At 35.3% G+C, this 19,336-nt stretch overlaps 1 protein-coding gene across 1 annotated transcript in view; it reads right to left on the bottom strand.

Moving 5' to 3' along the window:
* LOC136032601 (uncharacterized) overlaps positions 1–14,746 on the bottom strand; it is a 29,683-nt gene extending 14,937 nt beyond the window's left edge. Inside the window, exons 1-4 of the mRNA XM_065712870.1 lie at positions 14,698–14,746; positions 10,637–10,798; positions 3,762–3,936; positions 1,510–1,640 (exon numbers count right to left, since the gene is read on the bottom strand). Of these exons, the coding sequence (XP_065568942.1) occupies positions 1,510–1,640; positions 3,762–3,936; positions 10,637–10,798; positions 14,698–14,746 (517 nt within the window). The remainder of the gene's footprint in view (positions 1–1,509; positions 1,641–3,761; positions 3,937–10,636; positions 10,799–14,697) is intronic.
* Between the last annotated feature and the right edge of the window lie 4,590 nt (positions 14,747–19,336).

Genomic DNA, 19,336 nt, shown 5'->3' with positions numbered 1-19,336 from the left:
AGACGGTCTGTCGTTGCCTATAGCAAATGGCCATAAAGCTTCAATGCATCATTATAAATATTTTTTTACCAGAGGTACTTCATATGGAAGGGATGGTCATAGAAACCCTAGACAGAGCTCATTAAAAGAAAACAGAAGTTCTTGTACTCATTTTAAGAAGAAAAAGATCATATATAACTAGCCCCCCCCCCCCTTCCCGGCATACTAATTGGACCATTATATGATGAACTAAATAGTTGTTTCACATTTTTATTGGGATGTCTTTAGGGAAACTAGGGATATGAGAAGGGGGCTCTTTGCCCTCCCATCTGTTGGTTAAACATCAGTGATATTTTTCACAAAAAAAGCTCTAATTTTTTTAGAAAAGAGCTATAAACCTCTAGAGTAGAGTTCTCTGATCATTTTATTGTTAGGGAAAGGCAGGTGCCTCAAAAGGTAGATTTCAATGCAAAAAGATCCTAACTCTCACTGAGCCTTCAGATAAATACATAATTAGTTCTAAGGAAGGAGAGGTGTAGGGGGAAATTGATGTATAATATCTTTTGACTTCTAGAAATATTTGTCTACACCTTTATTATGAAAGTAAAAATAATATTAAACCCAAAACGAGCAGAACTTATTTCATATAGGAGAGGGATGCCCCATTCTCATCCCCAACACCCCCCTCGTAAATATATAAACTTCTGAGAATGCTCATTTGATCAGAAATTGAGAGTTCTAGTCCTCTATTTAAAGTCAGAAGTGATTGACAACTAGCCAGTCCCTCTCCTAAAATTGATTTTGATATCTGGTCCTTTGAATACCCCTTAGAATATTTGATTGAAATTGTGCGGTACTTATTTTGATCTTTCTCTATGCCTGCTCAATTTTGCGTATGGGGGAATTTTCTATGGGGGGGGGGGGGGATTTGTAGGGGGACACCGGCATCCAATTTTATGAATTACGAAGCAAATTATATTAGTTAAATGAAGCTTTAATATAGAGGTTAGAGATATTTTTCTGCAATAAGAAGGGAGATATCTCTTTACAGTACCCTTATTTAAGCTTAGCCTAAATTAAGGGTGATGAAAGATTCTCCCCTCCCCCAGCCTCCCCAATACCCCGTCCTAGTTCATCAGAAGCTCATACAGATATAGCCAATTTGGGCATATCCTTTAGGCATCTAGCATCCCTCCTCCCAACTTAACAATGGCCCACCGTCCTTCCTTCACAATAGCTGATGCACAATTATACTTTTCTTTGTACTTTTTATTTGTCTTAATTTCCTTTTGACTGCGCAGTTCTTAGCTTTGATGGATCTTTCAGGAGGGACATTACAGGGGGGTGGGAATTTCCTGCGAAGGAAAGGGAATAAGCCGAGCCCCAAAAATAACATTTATAACATAATTTGAAATCAGTTTCCGAAAACTATTTCTAGATCAACAAAGTAACATTAAATAATAATAATAATGAATAACATTAAGTAATAATAACAATAATAATAATAAACCCACAAAAATTAAAACGAACCAGAAGGATTGTTCAATCGTATGAAATGAAGAGTTTCACTTTCTCCAGTAAAATCATTCTTGAGCGACCTCAACAGATTTACGTAGTCAGATGTCAGGGCATCAATCACGATAGTTGTCTTGATGTCAAACCTGCGAAGAAATGAATAATTAAGTAAAATCATAATTAATTTAGACAGTAGCAAAATAAACCACTGGGACATTTGCCGTTACACTATACTAAAAATAAAATATATCACAAATACAATAACGAATGACCAATACAAAAAAAAAACAGCAAATAATACAAGATGAATCATTGCATACAAAAAGGAGGAAGAATAAAACACAAAAATGGAAGTGCAGACCAATTCACAAGAAGCTCTTTCGATTTCATAATCAAGATACAGTAAATAAATAACGTAAACTAAGTAATATAATATATAAAGTATTATCATTTTTTCTTGTTTCTTATAGTTTTTTTTTACAGATTTTCATATAAATGACCTATTATTTTCAATTTAAACTTTTTTAAGTTAATCTTATCAAAACATCATTAATTAAGGTCATTTTTCATAAATTGAAAACAACACAATGAGTGAATCATTGAACGAAACTAGAAAACAAAACAGACAAAGAAAGGGCAAAAATAGAAGCATGAAACAACTATAACAAGAAAAGAAGGAACCTATTTTAATGATTGTAAACAGTGCGTTAGAACCTGAAACGACAAGAAATTGCCCTATACATGAAGGAAACACGTCCCACTCAATCCTTACTATAATTTGACAAGCGCTTTACTGAAAGCATTTTAGAATAAAAAAAATAGTGTCAGTTGGAATCACATGTGTTCTGTTTGCCAATTGCCTTTCTCAGCTGAAAATTTGAGCAGAAAATTCCATTGTACGCAAATATGAAAAAAAAATTATACAAACGTTTTTTTTTAGAACATTCGCTTCTAAAATAACGGAATAGTTTAGTCTACAGACTACAGAATAGGGGACTGAAGGGACTTCGAGTTGAAAATTTGTTGATTCAATCAGTTTCGGTTAATTCTCTATTTCATACGTAGGATCTTCCTAAACACCAGGGTGGTTAGAACCCTTGAGTTCTTTGGTCCTCAGACTAACGTTTAAACTTTGTACCACAATGTTTCAAGGAAAAGAGTACTTTTAGGCGTGACAAATTTTAAAATTGAAACTTTTCACCCATCAGCCCCCAATCCCTCAGAAGTTAGTAAAAATATATTCCTCAAAATTCATTGAGATCGGGAGATAAACATCCCTCTCAATAATTCACTGAAACACATCCCGCAAGAAGTTTGAAAGCTAGGGCTTACAGCGTACTTTTGGGAGCTAAACTTTGAATCTCTGTAGTCTGGAAGGCTAAGAGCCCTTAGCCTTTCGCCTTTTAGTGTATAATTTTTCTCCAATAAGAAGAGAACTGTCAACCAATTCCACCCATACAACACGGTTATTCCAAATGATTCGTTGAATTTGATTTGTTGAATTTTTGATTCGTGAAATGAACGTTGAATTTCTATTCGAACAAGAAATCGAGATTCTACAACCACTGGGGCAATAAAGTCACTCTGACAAAAATATATATAGATAAAAAGATATATAGATAGATAGATGGCCTCCGTAACCATTCTTTTCGAAAAATAAGAAAAGCTGCTTTTAATACATTAAGACTGGAAACCTCAGCTGCTTTTCTCAGATATACTGAATTTGCTGGTTATGTTTTCGGCCACCCCTCCTTTTGGGAGGAGTTTCCCACTTTTACAAAACATAGGCACATTCCTTTACGCTAATATTTTTAAATATTCTTAATAAATTTTTAATATTTGGAATCAAAATGAAAAGCAGATTCTTTCTATGTACAAATTGTTACAAAATTTTCTTTTTTAGTTTCGGTGACTACTGGTATTATTTTATGTTCGACTTCTCCTACGTTTCCTTTAATTGGCCAGTCTTTGTATTTTTAAAGAAATTAGAGTCTTGTAAAATTACATATTTGTTCGCAAATAGCAAATAAATCGTAACAGAACAACCTATAAACGATAATTCAAACCTAAGAACCTAAAAATAAATTAACCAGCCTACCAGCAGGCTTACGTCAGACTATATCATAACATGTATCATTTTATAATTTATAATATAGAGTATATAAATAAATGAAAGAAACCGCAAGCCTAAGGCATAAAGCACAAATCGATCTAAAACCCCACCCCTGGATCCAAAGCAAAATTGTTTGTTTAATATTTTTGCTTGCCTTCTGGCAACAGAGATTGCAAGCTCATAGCCCTTCATATTTACCAACTGGGCAACAGTTTCTTGGGCTGAGGACGGTACATTAGGGTTCAGAACTTGTCTCTCCATTAACTGAAGTAGGCTAAGTTGGGCAACAGTAATATCGTATTCCTTTTTCAAATCTGAAAGCTCATAAACTTCAATTAATAATAATAATAATTTATTTATAACCCACAAAGTACATTAAACTGTGGAGTAAACACACAAAAAAAGAAAAAACAAGACAAAAAACATAACAACATAAATAACATAGCAGCATAACGACATACAACATAAATAAATTACCTCCAATCAAAAAATGGCCAAAGAGGGTCAAAAACACCGACCATTTGCCGAGTTTTAAAACATATATCTTTAGATAAATGTTTCAGTCGCGAGGGCGCATCAACGATGTCAAATTTAGAGACGACTGTATGATTCCGATACCACCGAGGCAGACGCAGCAAATACTTGCAATACTTAAAATATCCTGAGCGTATTTTCTTTGTATCCTTCTTGCGAAGGAGGAAAGCAAAACCAGAAAGATAAAAAACAGCAGGGGCACAAAAACTAGAATAAAGACGGCATAGTCCATTTCGGTTATACCAACCACGATTTGGTGAAATTTTCGCGTATCCAACCCGCATACTTTTCAGCACGCTGGACGTAATAGCGGAGCAAGTAGACGAAAGTGACGTGGAAAAAGAGAGACCCAACCATTTAATACTTGCTGAACATGGTATAGTTAAAGAACCCAAGCAAAGAGGTGATGCTGGTGGAGGACTCCCAAAACACAAAAACTCACATTTGGAGGCATTAACTGAAAGGCCTACTGTGGATAGTGCGGCTGAAAGCCGGTAGAAGTTGGTAATTAGACTATTTTTTGTCCGGCTAAGAAGCAGAACATCATCAGCATATGCAACGTGACTAATGCCTAAATTATCATTGTAAAAAATTGACGGTTGAAGACGTTGGAGACACGAAGCTAAAACACATTTAAAAATGCTCGGGGATAACACGGCACCTTGCCTAACGCCTTTTTTAACAGAAATATACTCCCCTACCGTACCATTCCACTTCACCCTAACTGAAGAATTAGCATACCAATACTTAAGCACGGAAACAATAGAAAGGTTAACACCCGAGGCTGCTAGAGAAAACAAAGCATTTGAATGAATTACATTATCAAAAGCACTAGATATGTCAACAGTCAAACAATACAGGGGACTTTTTTGAGCAACAGCTTGTTTCATTAGCCTACCCACAATATGGTGAGCTTGAAAACAGCCCATACCTTTTCTAAAACCAAGCTGGAAGGGAGTAAAATTGCACTTGGAATTAATGGCCGGTAGCAGTACATATTCAAATAGCTTACTAACAAAACAAGACACAGTGATAGGACGATAATTAGAGCAAGCACTGGGGTCCTTACCCCTCTTGACTATGGGAGATATACAACCGGACAAAAAACTATCTGGCACGACGGACTGTGCCAAACACATCTGAAACAATAATTGCAAATGCTTCAGCAGTTCAGGACAATCATAAGCAAAAAACTTGAAGCAAAGACCATCACTATCAAGAGACTCAGACTTATTCACTTGCATAAGAGCTCGGAGTATAACACCAGATTCCACCGACAACACTTGAGATTGGTTGATACGAATTGGGAGGATTGAGTTTACAAGCTTTGTAAAATGATTTTGGAGATTAATATTAAACGAAAGCAAAATATTTTTATAATAAGAAACGAAGTCACATAGCCGAAGAGACGAATTAATTGGAGGTGAACACTTAACACTGTTTATAACACGATCCCAGGATTTCTTGTCACAAGGACCATCCCAGGCATTCAGTCTCGCTCTACGCAGGGAATATTTGTACTCTCGTTTGGTTTTCTGTTTTATTTGATGTACTGAACCAGAAGAAGGACGATTACAGGCTATCCACATACGGAGCCAGAACTTAGCTTTTTGTTTAGCTATCTTCACTTTAGGATCAACTTTCCAAAAGGGATTGCGAGTACCCGTTCGCACGCACTCGGAGGGTACAGCTGTTTTAGCGGCAGACTTTAGACAGAACACTATTTGCTGATAATACGAGTTGATATCTATCCGCGTTGAAGTTGCAGATACAGATGTTTGCAATAAGTGGAAAGGCACTTTAATAGATGATAATAACTGGGACAATGTCAATACATAAAGTGGAACATTGGTATTTTCCCAATTTAACTTTGAGAACCACTTGGGAGAGTTACGTTGCACAGAGGTCGCCATGGAGCAAGATAGTTGGCACGTGATTGGTAAATGATCGTCGTCGATTTTAGAGTCTTCCACATGAACTATTGATGAAAGTAGAGTTGAATCTGAGACAATTACATGATCAAGGTTGGAAGTAAGACCACCACGATTGTGAATATAAGTAAATAGAAGATCTTTATCAGCAAGATGGAATCCTCCAGGTAGTGATTCGAGAAAGATTTCAGATCGGTCGGAATTAGATAATAAGTCAATGTTCATGTCACCGGCGAGAACCCATTTGGTATTTTGTTTTGAAAGGTCGCTAAGTAGTGTTCGTAGGCGATTACATGCTTGTGAAAAACTAGACAATGACTGCACAGTCTTTTTATTACAGGGGAAATAAATGTTTATAAATGCGGTATCACCACATTTTATCGCTAAGATGTTAGCGTCGCTTTGCAATAATATCGGCTGAGTCTTGTGTCTGAAATAGATGGCCAGACCTCCTGATGGTCTTCCACGGGTTTTTTGGGCGGCTCTCAAGAAGGTATAATGGGTCCGAGAACGCTTTAGGCTATCAACATTCACTTTAGAGAGAAGGTGCTCCTGTAGAAACACAATATCATTTTCAAGTAGCTCACTTATCAGTAGATCCTTGTCTTTTGTACCATTAATATTAAGGGAAACAAAGCTAAACGGAGTTTGAGCATTCATTTATTAGCGTTGTTGAGAGCCGATCGGAGAACTTTGCATTTCAGGCTAAAACTTACGTGTTCCATAGTGCAATTTGCACATTTTGGTGAGGCTTGGCAAGGGTTTTCCTTGGAATTCACATGAGGGCCAGAACATCTGGAACACTTGGGATGTGCTGGTGAGCTGGGACAAGCTCCAATCAGGTGATCAGTACTTTGACAGTGAAAGCATCGACGCGGAATGGATTGAAAGGGCTTAGCGCGAAAAATTTCATATCCAATACGGATTCCCGACTCCAGAACCGCATTCAGAGCGGTTTTGTCGACGAACTCGAGGTGAAAAGTACGAGAGTCGCCGATTTGACTAGCACTAATAAGTCCTTCCACTGAGGCCTCCAAATCAGCTCTTGAATAATTATGGGGTATATCCCGGACCACAGCTAAAGGCTTTTTATCAATGAATTGAATGAATTTCTCCCCTCCAAAATGAATTTCTTCAGAAGCAACAAAACACTCAGCGAAATCCACGTTTTCTCGTTTTGCTAAATACTGGCAACTATCAAATGATTTTCAAATGTTTTTAATTCACTTCGTTAATAAGGGTCAAATCTTGCAATCAACTACCCTCTTTCCGTCTTTGGATTTAACTAAAATTTCATATAGGTTTTGCCTTCCGTGGAGAGTTACTCCGTTCAGCTTTCGCTCAACCATTAAAGCTTCTCCTAATGCTTTCTTGTGGTTTTCCACCAAGGCTTTTGTCGACTTTGCCACTGAATGCTGGAAGGCTTCTAGCAACGACTACAAGACTGTTTGTTCCATCTTGAGCGTTTTCTCTAGATCTTCCCCTTCAGAACTATGCTTGGTTCTTGACATTGTGTGGTAAGGGACGAAGTCAGTCCTTGGAGCTCCTGCTTCCCTCGAATGCTTTTTCGTCTCCTTGTCGTCCGCCAGCGCAACACGTAAAATTACAAGGGCTTAACTTATGAACGTGTAATCGGGAAGAACCCAGAATTAGAACTCGAAACTGTAAAACAAGAAAAGAGCAAGAGAAAAAAAGCAAGAAAAAAAGAGAAAGTTCTGTTCGGAGATAAACCCGTAAACCGAAATCAGAATGAAAAGGAAAAAATGGATTTCAGTTCAGAAGTAAACCCGTAAACGGAAATCAGAAAAAAAGAGTGGACTTCTTTTCAGAAGCAAGCCCGTAAACAGAAATCAGGAACAAAAAGAAAAACAAGAAGAGGATCTCCGTTCGGAAGTAAACCTGTAAACAGAAATGAAGAGGAAACTAGAAGGGGATTTCTGTTCGGAAGTGAACCCGAAAACAGATATTAAAACAAAAATAAAAGTGGATTTCTGTTTGGAAGTAAAATCGTCAACAGAAATGAAGAAAAAACAAGAAGGGGATTTCTGTTCGAAAGTGAAACCGAAAACAAACATTAGAACAAAACCAAAAGTGGATTTGTGTTATGTAGTAAACCCGTAAAAAGGAATGAGCAAGAAACAAGAAAGAGATTTCTGCTCGGAACTAAACCCGAAAACAGACATTAGAACGAAAAACAAATGTGAATTTCTGTTTGGAACTGAACCGGTAAACAAAAACCAGAATATAAGAAAAGTGGATTTTTGTTCGGAAGTAAACCCGAAAACAGAAATTAGAACGAAGAATAAAAAGTGAATTTCTGTTTGGAATTGAATATGTAGACAGAAATCAGAAAAGTAAAATAAAAAAAGTTGATTTCTCTTTAGGAGTTAAACTATAAACAGAAATCAGAATTTAAAAAAATTGGATTTCTGTTCGGAAGTAAAACAAAAAACAGAAACTAGAACGAAAAACAAAAAGTGAATTTCTTTTCGGAACTGAACCCCTAAACAGAAATCAGAAAAATAAAAAAAAAGAAATGGATTTCTGTTCGGAAGTAAATCCTTAAGCAGAAAGGAGGAAAGAAAACAAGAAAGAGATTTCTTGAAGCGATGTCCTGAGGGCAAACCACACAAGCGCCGACCAAAACGTCACTATTGCCATCCTAACTCAACGTCACATGCAACAGAGGAATGCAGGGGAGGTAAACGAAAAACCAAAGAGCCAAAAAGGGAAAGGGTATATGCAACTGATCTGATGGAAAAGCTATCAAAACCGAAGTCAGGATATGTTATAAAGGCTCGCTGCGATGCGCAAATACTACCTTTAATGATCGACTCATTAAAGCCGGGTCAAGAGAGTTTACCACCATCCCTGGGAAAACTTTGAAATACGTAAAAACGGAGGGCCGCAAAATAGAATGATCCGTCAGGCTTCTGACGATACAGCTTATGAAACACAAAAGAATAATCCTTGATGTACTGACTGAAACAGGGATCTGCCCCACATTACTCCAAAAAATTCTGCTGGGAAATTTTTTTACGAGATTCGAAGAAAAGGTGCTTCCGATTAACGTCCAGGTAGAGCTCAAGCCAGGCAGAGATCATCAAGAAATCATAGTTGTCTCAGCTTAGAACCAGAGCTCCATAAAGCGCCGACTGTGGTTCTGTATGATTCTGAGCCCTGCGATGTCATCAGTGAAAAAACCACAAGATGTTTTAGCTCGGGACAAACGATCCCTCAGACAGAGATCACTAGTCTGCCTCATTTTCTGCCACAGATCAATCTAACCCCAACAACAAGGGACTAATTTTAGAAACCAGATCTGGAGCACTTTCTCAGCTCCAAGAAGACGATTCAACCTTGAATTTTGAGAGGGAGAAAGCATCGTAGGAATTCAATGGCTCTCTTCCTCAGCAGTTTTTATTCAAAGGCGGGATTTATTATCGACTTTGGACTGATCAACAAAATTTAATTATTCATATATATAAGTACCGTTACTTTTAGTTTTGATGTGATTTTTATCTTCATTTTGGCTTATTTTTGATTTCAATTATTCTTTGACAGTAATTTCTGATCGTTTAAATTTGGATTATTATAGGACTTTTTTCTTGTTCATCTCAAGTTTTAAACTGGATGGTTAATTTTTAATTATTTAACTCAATAAGTGTGTAACGTACATTCCCAACTGGCTGTGATGGTTGACGTCACATCGTTCTTTAGCAAACATTCACCATACTTGACATAGTTTCCTCACGCCTGGCAGAATTTTGCCACGCTTGGCACAATTCCACCATTCTTGGTACAGTTCGAACAGTTCCACCACGCTTGGCATGCGCAATCCAGTGTACAGGATTTCTGAGAGTGAATAGTTCCTCAATATTCCACCCTTTTCTCTTGATAGTTTACTTATTCATGTGCAAGCCGTTTACTTTAATTGTTGCATGTTGATGGGGGCATGTGCAATGGGTTATGGGCCTTTTGACTCCGGTTCTGAAATGCTTCTTTTCGAAGAAATTTTATGATAGAAACGAGGATTCGTCTTCTTATTTACTAATCAGGATTAGACGGGGAGTATGAAAACACATACCATACAAGTTCATATATTGATACGCAAGTATAGGCACAATCCAACGCACAAGGACACACACACACACATTCGATCGACATTTATATACTTTTTGTGCGATGAAAGCTGCACCAGACTTATTTCCGCAGGAATTCTTTCGGAAACAGTGCTGGGGGAGGGAGTAAACGATAAAAAATTAAAAGACCACGTCAATTAAACTAAACATATCAGATATAATAGCAAAGTTCGTTAATATTAACTTTTTTGTGTTAAGGGTTCTTTTCCAAAGTTGAAATAGGATGGCATAAAAACTTCATAGATTTCAATCACACTCCCCCTACGGTCATCCTAAAAAAAAAGTTAAAAACACTCAAAAAAATCAAAACAAATCAAAAAGTGTTACCAAACTTGTCAAAACTTATGAGATGTCAAGGACCAAACACAAGAGAAAAGAAAGCAATGATTATACCTCGACATTCCTCTCATGACCCAAAATGCCTTTTCTGAGGTCTGGTCTTTCAACCCAAGTATTTGAGGCATGTACCAATTCCAAGCAAGTCATCGTGAGCAATAAGCACTGCACTTTTTGACTGAGGCTACGACTATTGGCTTCAGTCTCTGTTTTAAGTCGATATGCTTGTTCATACATAACATTAGAAGCTATAAGAAAATAACAATTATCAATATACAAATATCTCCAAGAAAATGTAAGAACTAGTAATAAAAGACATAAAACATAGCAAAAACGAAGATAAATATATATTTTTAAAATATAAGAATTAATAAAAATAAACACTTTTATAAATAATGTATACATTTATGCAAGCAGAGCAATAATAATAAAATATATAATATATTGCAATAATACTCTCATTTTTTAGATAAAAAGGTAAAAGAAAAAATAAATAATATATACTAGAGTAGGAAAATTATAAGAAAATTGGATAGCAATGTAAAATCATAAGGTCGAAAAGTCGGGTTTTTCAACTCAACGATTTGAGGTGTGAACCATGTCAAAGCAAGCTGTTAGTAACGTATAGATATACCGTCTTTAAATCCTTTAGAAAAGGAGCAGAACACCAGATCTCATAAACTTGTTCAACGATTGGAGATTACGGCAAGAATATTGGTTACAGTAATTCAAGTAACTATTATTAAGAAATAGGTGATTGTACACAAAAAAGGTTTTTGTTTTTGATGCATAGAAGATACAACAAAACTGATTTTGAGAGTAAAAGCTCTATTTCCTAACTAACAATGTGAGTGAGAAGAGAGTACATTTTGGAAAAAAGCAAGTTGATACACAACTTGTTGAAAACAAGTTGAGAACCAACATATGAGAGAAGCTGATTTAAACTAATCGATTGTTTTGGCTTGGTTTGAGGGTACAAGTTGTAAATCCAAGCGGCGAAGAAAAATTTCACTAACACCTTTTGAATCAGCACAGATAATTTACTGACTCAAAACTTAAGAGAATTTATTATCTATTTCATTTACCTGGCCTACAATTAGACCATACGCAATCAGGTCCATGTAACTCTTCCACAACAGTTAGATTGGAAGCATTTTATGTATGGCCCAATCTGTTTGACACTTTTTTTTACCCATTGTCTTAGAATTTTAAGAATTCCTTCTATAAACCATGGAAGATGTGATATATAAAATACAATAAGCACAGAAGGCCAAAAGTGAAAATTACGGTAAATATAAAAAAATGATATTAAGTAGATAAAATCCTTGAAGGTGATAAAATCTGAAGCGGATATAATGATCAATGATAATCTGAAACTTATATAAAGAAGCTGATATAAAGGATCTGAAGCTGATATGTATGATCTAAGCATAAAAGTTTAGTGGTTTCGATATGTATTTCAAACTGTGTGTCATTTATTTTTCCAACAATCGACAGCAACACAACAATACAAATGTATGGCAGAAGATTAATCATGGTTTGAAAATAAAAGTGATAAAACTAATCATCCTTCTCAAATCCTTAAAACAGTTTGGGTGTCGTTTGTGTTTTATTGAAAACGACATATATTTTGCACAGTATGGCTTTATTTTTCCAGAAATAAAAAAAAATAAGAAACAATCAGATTACCATAATAATCAAAATGACTGAAAAGAACTAATAGAAGCGAACTTATTGTTGGATAGAAGGTTGCACTAATTCCTGAAAATTCCAGAAATTCTTGATTTTTCTGTGTTACAACTGTTCAACATGTTATTATATTTGGTTTTCAATAAAGCGTAAATGGCCTTTAAAAGATTTAGGGCGGAAGCAAGACTCTTTTAAATTTCTGGTCGTTTCAAGTTTGACTTGATTATTCATTTTGATTTCCGCTAGTTTTAGGATGTGTTAATTCATCTATAGCAGTAACTGTTATCTTGACGTTAGATGTCATTATTAATTTTAATTTATGTTAAAATTAAGTTTCATTTATTCATTGATGGTAATAGTCACCAGTTTCAAGTTTGAATTATTACAGTCCTTTATTTTTGCTCGTCTCGTCTGCTTGCGTTTACTCGTCTTGTAATTTAATATGGCTCTCTACTTTTCTTTGATAAACTGCTCTTTAAAAAAAAACCCATCTTTTAGTTTAAATTCGTTCGCTTTTAATCAACATAGTTTTATCGTTGGTTAACATTAAGAATATTTGAAAAATTTTCAGATTTTCTGCTTAAGAATCAAAATATTGGATTGTAATTTAAATGTTAGACAAAATTTGACATTTCAGTCATAGTTTTCGATCAACAGTAGCTTTGTATAACACATCTGTGATAATGGATTTACTAGCATATTTTAGATAAATCAGTCTCATTTCATTTTGGGCAATGCCACACCAAGGCATTTCTATGATCATGATGCCCTCCTCATAATATTTAAATTTTGCAAGTACAAATTTTACCTGAAGCATACACCTGAAGGGAGTATGCTTCAAGTAAGCTTCAAAGGCCATTAGTTTGGGGTATCTTTTTTCGATCTTCCTGCAGGCATATTTTATACTTATTGAAAAATAGTGTCTAAATACAACACCTTATACACCTTTTACACGAGTGTGACGTCATTTATCTAGCTTTTATACGGCTCTAAAGTATGGTCGACCAAAGGATGCACGTTATGCCCATAACCCACCAAAATATTACCATGTTTAATCGGTAGGGCCTGCGCCCCATGTTCGGAATCATGGGGGTACATGGGGAGGCCTTATTATCATACCAAATGAAAATCTGCGTGATTTTTGTCCTACGGTTCGTAAGCCATCCTAACCTTCATCTTGTGGCTACCTTTAAATAAACGCGTATTTTAATCCTCCGTTTCATTTAAATAGTCATTTAATGATCTACTTTGTTATGGATTTTTTTCTTTAAAATTACAGGTCTCTGTCATTATCAAAAAGATACTTGTCTGTAATAAAAATATAGTATTAATGAAAAAAGGACGTCAAAAATCAATCCAACCCGATTTACTTCCTCAATTTTTTCCTCAATTGAGGCTCTCTTCGTCCTGGAGTTTTAATTGAGGTGTTCACAAGGCTTGACAACTGAAATCAGATTGGCACAAAAAAAATTCAATTTTTCTGGCTAATAGTGGATAAAACCACGTTTTTCTTCCGAAATTCATTGTTCTCGTTAAGGTTAATCTGAATATTCTAGTTGCTGTGAAAATTTCAGACCAATCGGAGAAAAAGGTTGTCTAATCTATTTTTAAACCATTTCACGAATTAATACCACCCACTTTTCTTAAAAATAATTTTTTTTTTCTTAGGTTTGTATGTCCCAGCATCCTTCATCATAACGTTATTAACTGATGGGGGATAGACCATATTTGGGCCTATTTTGGGCGTCACAAATCGATCGAACATTTTTTTTCTTAATATAGCCGTGTCTTAATTACCCTTCGTTGTTTTTTTTAATTCACTTCGTTTTAGCTGCATGTCATGTAAGAAAAACAAGACAGTCAGAGAAAAAAAAAACTTGTTGACATAGTTTCAGGCGTAACATATAGATGAAACCAATATTCAAAATACTCAGCTTTCATTCAAGTCTATCTAGCCGTGGAAGTTGTATACCTATCTGAGGCGAACACAATTTTGGAGGTCACAGACTAATGCATCCAACATTAGTTTCGAATCTATTTTCATTGCAAGAACCTACCTGGCGAAGAAACTTGCGAATGTCATTTCAAAGCTTATTGCATAGAAGAAAGAATATGACTTAGTCTTTTTGTGTATCTCAAATTATTTAGCCTTTTTGGCCGGGAACAATCAAAACCACTCAAAGTGAAGTAGCTAGGTTACATAAAAATAAGGGTCTTACGAAATAATTTTGAGGCCACTCTCGAGTTTTAATGTTTATTTCTGTCCATAAGAGTTATTTTAATTCATCTAACTACTTCACGTAAACAGATTCAAAGTTCAATTTAGGCAAACTATTCAAATGTTTTAAGTAGAAAGGAGGCATACATTTTTTGCATTACATCTGAATAAACACAAAACTTGAAGACTTCTTGCCTCCTCCCCCCCCCTAATGCTCCAAAGTTTCAGCTCAATCCTCACCTGTCGTTCCCAATATTTCAGATTTACCAGTTTGATAACAAGAAAACATATTTTCTTTATATCTACCTCTGTCCAAGATTCAAGGTTTACTTGGTCCTACAAATCCCATTGAAAATTTAACTCAATTCCCAAACTGTTCTGGAGATATTACAGATGCGGCACGTTAATAAAACGGTTAGCATGGTTTCTCTTGTTCTAAAAACAGCTTCACTGCAAATAGATTTTAGTCCAATAGGGGCTAATAGAGCTAAAATTTTAAATAGATTCGACACCAGATCTTTAAATCCTTTCCCTTACATTCCTTCAAAATTTTCAGCTTGATCCCCAAAGATAAAGCAGATACGATATTTTCATCAGGCAGCAATACATAGTTTGTCTTGGTTTAGTACAATGCTAGTTAACCATGAATAGATCACGAGTCTCAGAAAGGGTTATAGTGCAAAAAAGCTGGGTGAATCGAAAAAATCCCTTCTCCCCCTGCTCCTTCTCAATAAGTATAAATTTCAGGCTAACTTGGTCCATATAAAATTCCCTGAAAGCTTTAACATGATATCTCAGGCCATTTCAGAAATATTGCTCATACGATAAGTTCATAGCTTCGTACCCAATAGTGTCTTTGGATTTACCTCGCTACAAAGTTGTAATTCCCAATGAAGATTCTAGTGCAAAGGCCATGAGATGCTTTGGAAACCATAAATTTAGCCACCCCCTCCTCCAGCATAAAATTTGAAGTCTCCTCCTCCTCCTCCCTTCACTACCTGAAATTGGAGCTATATTTCTAAAGCTGGTCTCAAGATATTGCAAATAAAGTTATTGTTACAGGTTAAATACGCATAGTGTTTTTAGATTTACCTCTGCCCCCTTCATCAAGTCAAAATTTGAGATTTATTTGACTCCACAGAACCTCCCAAAGTTTCGACTCAATTTCCCGAACCGATCTTGAGATTACCTGTACCCCCTTTTGTTAACCCTGGTATACAAATTTAGACAGTAAAATCATTCCCTATCTCAACCGTTAGACAAAAACGGACCGAGATGCAAGTGCCCCGGAGAACCTTGAAATAAGAAGAAATTTAAGCGACGTTAGATTTTTTTCACGAGTAGGCAAGTTAGATTTCTCTTAAACACAAAATTTGGCTTCACCTTTGTAACAATAACTTTTAAAGAATCTAATTTTAAATTAATTTATTCTAATACATATAGTATACAGAAATTGGTTATTAGTAGTGTAATGTTAATATTAGATGATTTTAGAAATTACAAGTTGATTTCAAAGTTGGTTTCGAAGTCACAAGTTGGTTTCAAAGGCATTTTGAGAACCTTTCTGCCAAAATACGTGTTCCAGGGCAATGTACACTGGACCGCTGATGGCAGATTAAATGGGAAGAGAAAGAACTGTCTGTAAGTGCCGATAATGTAGTAGCTAAAAAAATACTGAGTTTGATTATACTGTATAAACTTATATACAATGACCTAGGTAAACTTAATTTCTTCCACTTTATATTACTACTTCACTGAAAATACTTTCGAATCTCACAAGGACTTAGATTACCAAAATTTTAGTAAATTCTAGGCAAAACCTAATTAATCCTTCGCTGTTCTCTCCCCAAAGTTTAAATTGGAAAACCTAATACCTCCTCCACCCAAAAAAAAAGAAACTCCATGGAAGTTGTAACTTGATCTCCCTAGCCTTTTTTAAGATAGTGCAGAGAATGAGCATAGAAGGTCACTTGTTTGAGATTTGTCAGGATTCAACACGAGGGCAGAGTGAGCTTCGGCGTTCTGTCCCAAGGCCAAACATGACCAAAATAAATTGCACCACAATGTTGACTGAAAAGAAATCTTTAATGGTAAAAAAAAGTTTTTTTAACTCTTTTAAAAGTCTCTCAGATTTTTTAGGTGGTCACATAAAAACAGCTTAAAAGAATACCCGACGAAGATTTTATCAAAAATTTTATATATTTATGTCGCCTGTTTCTTAAACAGCCATTACTCTTTCATAATAATTTTTTTTTTAACTGAAAGGAGCAACATCAAAACTCAAAGCAAACAAAAATTCTTCCGTATATAAAGGCGTTGCCCTCTTCCTCAAGACCGTGCTCGTCACAAGAACGTTTTTTGGCACTTTTAGAAAGTCTTCCTAATTCAAATTAAACGGCCCTTGAGTTTCAGGAGTTGTTCCTATGGAATTGGGACAAAAACAGTCAAACTTTAGCGTAAAAAGCAAGGTATTGAGCAGGAGATCAACCACTTCATATACGGAATGATTTCCTTTCGTTTTGATTTTTAATGTTGTTCCTTACTTTCAGTTAAAGTAATTTGTTTTTGTTTATTCCTTATCGTTTTTCAAACAAACAACGATTAAAGAAACATTCATGAATTGCCTCCACTCAATGAAAACTTCTCTGTAAGAATCCCTCCAGACAATACCATCATAGTTTAAAAATATTAAACAATGGGTAAGTTTTGTAACTTAAAGCCGTTTCTATAGGAACTGTAGGGGTGGGGAAGTTGTCATACTATCCCCAAAGGGTTAGTTACTCAACCTTTCAACTATGATAGATAAAATGGCTATAGGCTAACAATATTTATACTGAACAACTTTGGAGTAGAGAGGACGTGGAAGGGGGGCTAGCTATCCTTCTACCTATTGGTCACTCTAAACACTAGAACATTTGATTTTCGATGTAATGAATCCTCTCCCGATATCCTAGGCGCATTGGTTAAATGCAGTCACCCCTGGGAAAAACATAACAAAAACATAAAACACGCATCCATGATCTTTCCTTTGGAAAATAACAGCAAAATCCTTCAACTTGTATATAAGAGCTTGAAATCCTTACAGTAGGGTTCTCTGATATGCTCAATCTGATGTATTGATTTTCACCGAGATCAATTGATACTTTTTGGTGGTTTTTCTCTCTTTTGTTAATTGATAAAATTTTCTCAGGTTCTTGTCTTTTAAAGCTAATATTAAACTTTATTCACCTATTGTTTCTAAACCTGCATTGAATTACGTAATTATGTAATTATGGAATTACTAATTACTTATTATTAAACCTATTCACACTAAGATTTTACTTGCACCAAGCCAATCAGAATTTTTCATAGTTTTTCAGCCAACCAGGAAATTCCGTGAGAAACCTGAGTGGCTCAAATTAGGGCTAGCTAAATCTCGATATTAGCGTCTCATTGTCAACGGAGAAAAATAGGCTACATCAGCATTTGAGCACAATGAAAAGTCTGATATTAATGTTTAAAAAGTTTACTTCCGTCGAAAGAATGAAAAACACTCAAATTTTAGACGAGACTACCCAAGATATACTTTCAAACTTCACAAGTGTTCAGCACTAACTGTTTTTCAAAACCATGTCATCGAAGCAAGAGTGTCAACTTTGATGTCAAACATTGAGGACGCATCTCCATACCATAGTTTCCTTTATTAGTTGCAACCCAATACCCTTTAGATTCGATGCATGTATTATGCATGTACGACAACTAATCATGCATGAATGTTTGTATTATGTATGTGTATGCATGTGTGACTTGTGTGTATCACACACGAAGCATAATATGTACGTGTGTGTATTATACACACATCATAAATACATGCTAGCATGCATTGTACGAATTATAAATGTATGGCAGCTATTGTGGGGGTGCGTATATAATACCCATATCAAACTTACATTCGCATATATATATATATATATATATATATATATATATATATATATATATATATATATATATATATATATATATATATATATATATTTGTATGTATGGGCTATATATGCATGACAGTTCTATGATTTATCGATTGATGTATTTATCTACGGTATGTGTCATGTATGTGTGATGAATGCATATATGACAACTATGTAAAATGAATTCTTTTAAATAAAGTTTCGCCTCAAGCATACATCTTAAACGAAAATCTGGACAACTTCACTAATTCACAAAGCATTGTCGCAAAGATGATGGCTACAGTAAACAGGTAAAAAGTAGAATAGCCAAGAAATGGACATTTTTTTGGGAAAAAATTTGGAAGATAAGTCCTCAAACTACTATTAGGATACTGAAAGTCACAATAATGATAAAAATGCAGTATATCATGGAAATGTGGATGCTTTGAAAGACTGAGGAAGATATGCAAAATGCTTTTCAGAGGAATTGTCTAAAGGTGGTTTGAGGAACTCGTTTGAATAACTATAAATCAAACAAGAAACCACACCAAAAATGTTATATTCCACTCTTTAGGCCTATTTTGAAGTAAGGGTTAAGACGAATAAGTCAAGTTTTACGAACGAAGAATGGTAAATAACCAAAATCTTTTTTTTTGTTCTTCTAAAGGACCAAGGGAAATCAAGGGCTTCCTCGAATAGGGTAAGAAGAATTCAAAGAGATATAATAGAGAGAAAACTGGAATTTTATAGGAGGGAGTTAAGTGGAATACTTTGAACAGATTCAGGTGAAGAGGGAGCATATGAATGGAGGAATCTAGAATGGAAGATAAAACCATATATAAAATGATTATGGTCACATGTCACTAAGCCAAAATTTCCCTAAAATTCTCACAACTAATTCCAAGAAAAAAACATTCCAAAGTTAAAGATATATTTTAATTTTTGAAATT

Source organism: Artemia franciscana, chromosome 11 (genome assembly GCF_032884065.1).
Source record: "Artemia franciscana chromosome 11, ASM3288406v1, whole genome shotgun sequence".
In the NCBI taxonomy this organism is placed as follows: domain Eukaryota; kingdom Metazoa; phylum Arthropoda; class Branchiopoda; order Anostraca; family Artemiidae; genus Artemia; species Artemia franciscana.
The sequence above is the reverse complement of the archived record's forward strand: the minus strand, read 5'-3'. Positions and strand labels throughout refer to the sequence as shown.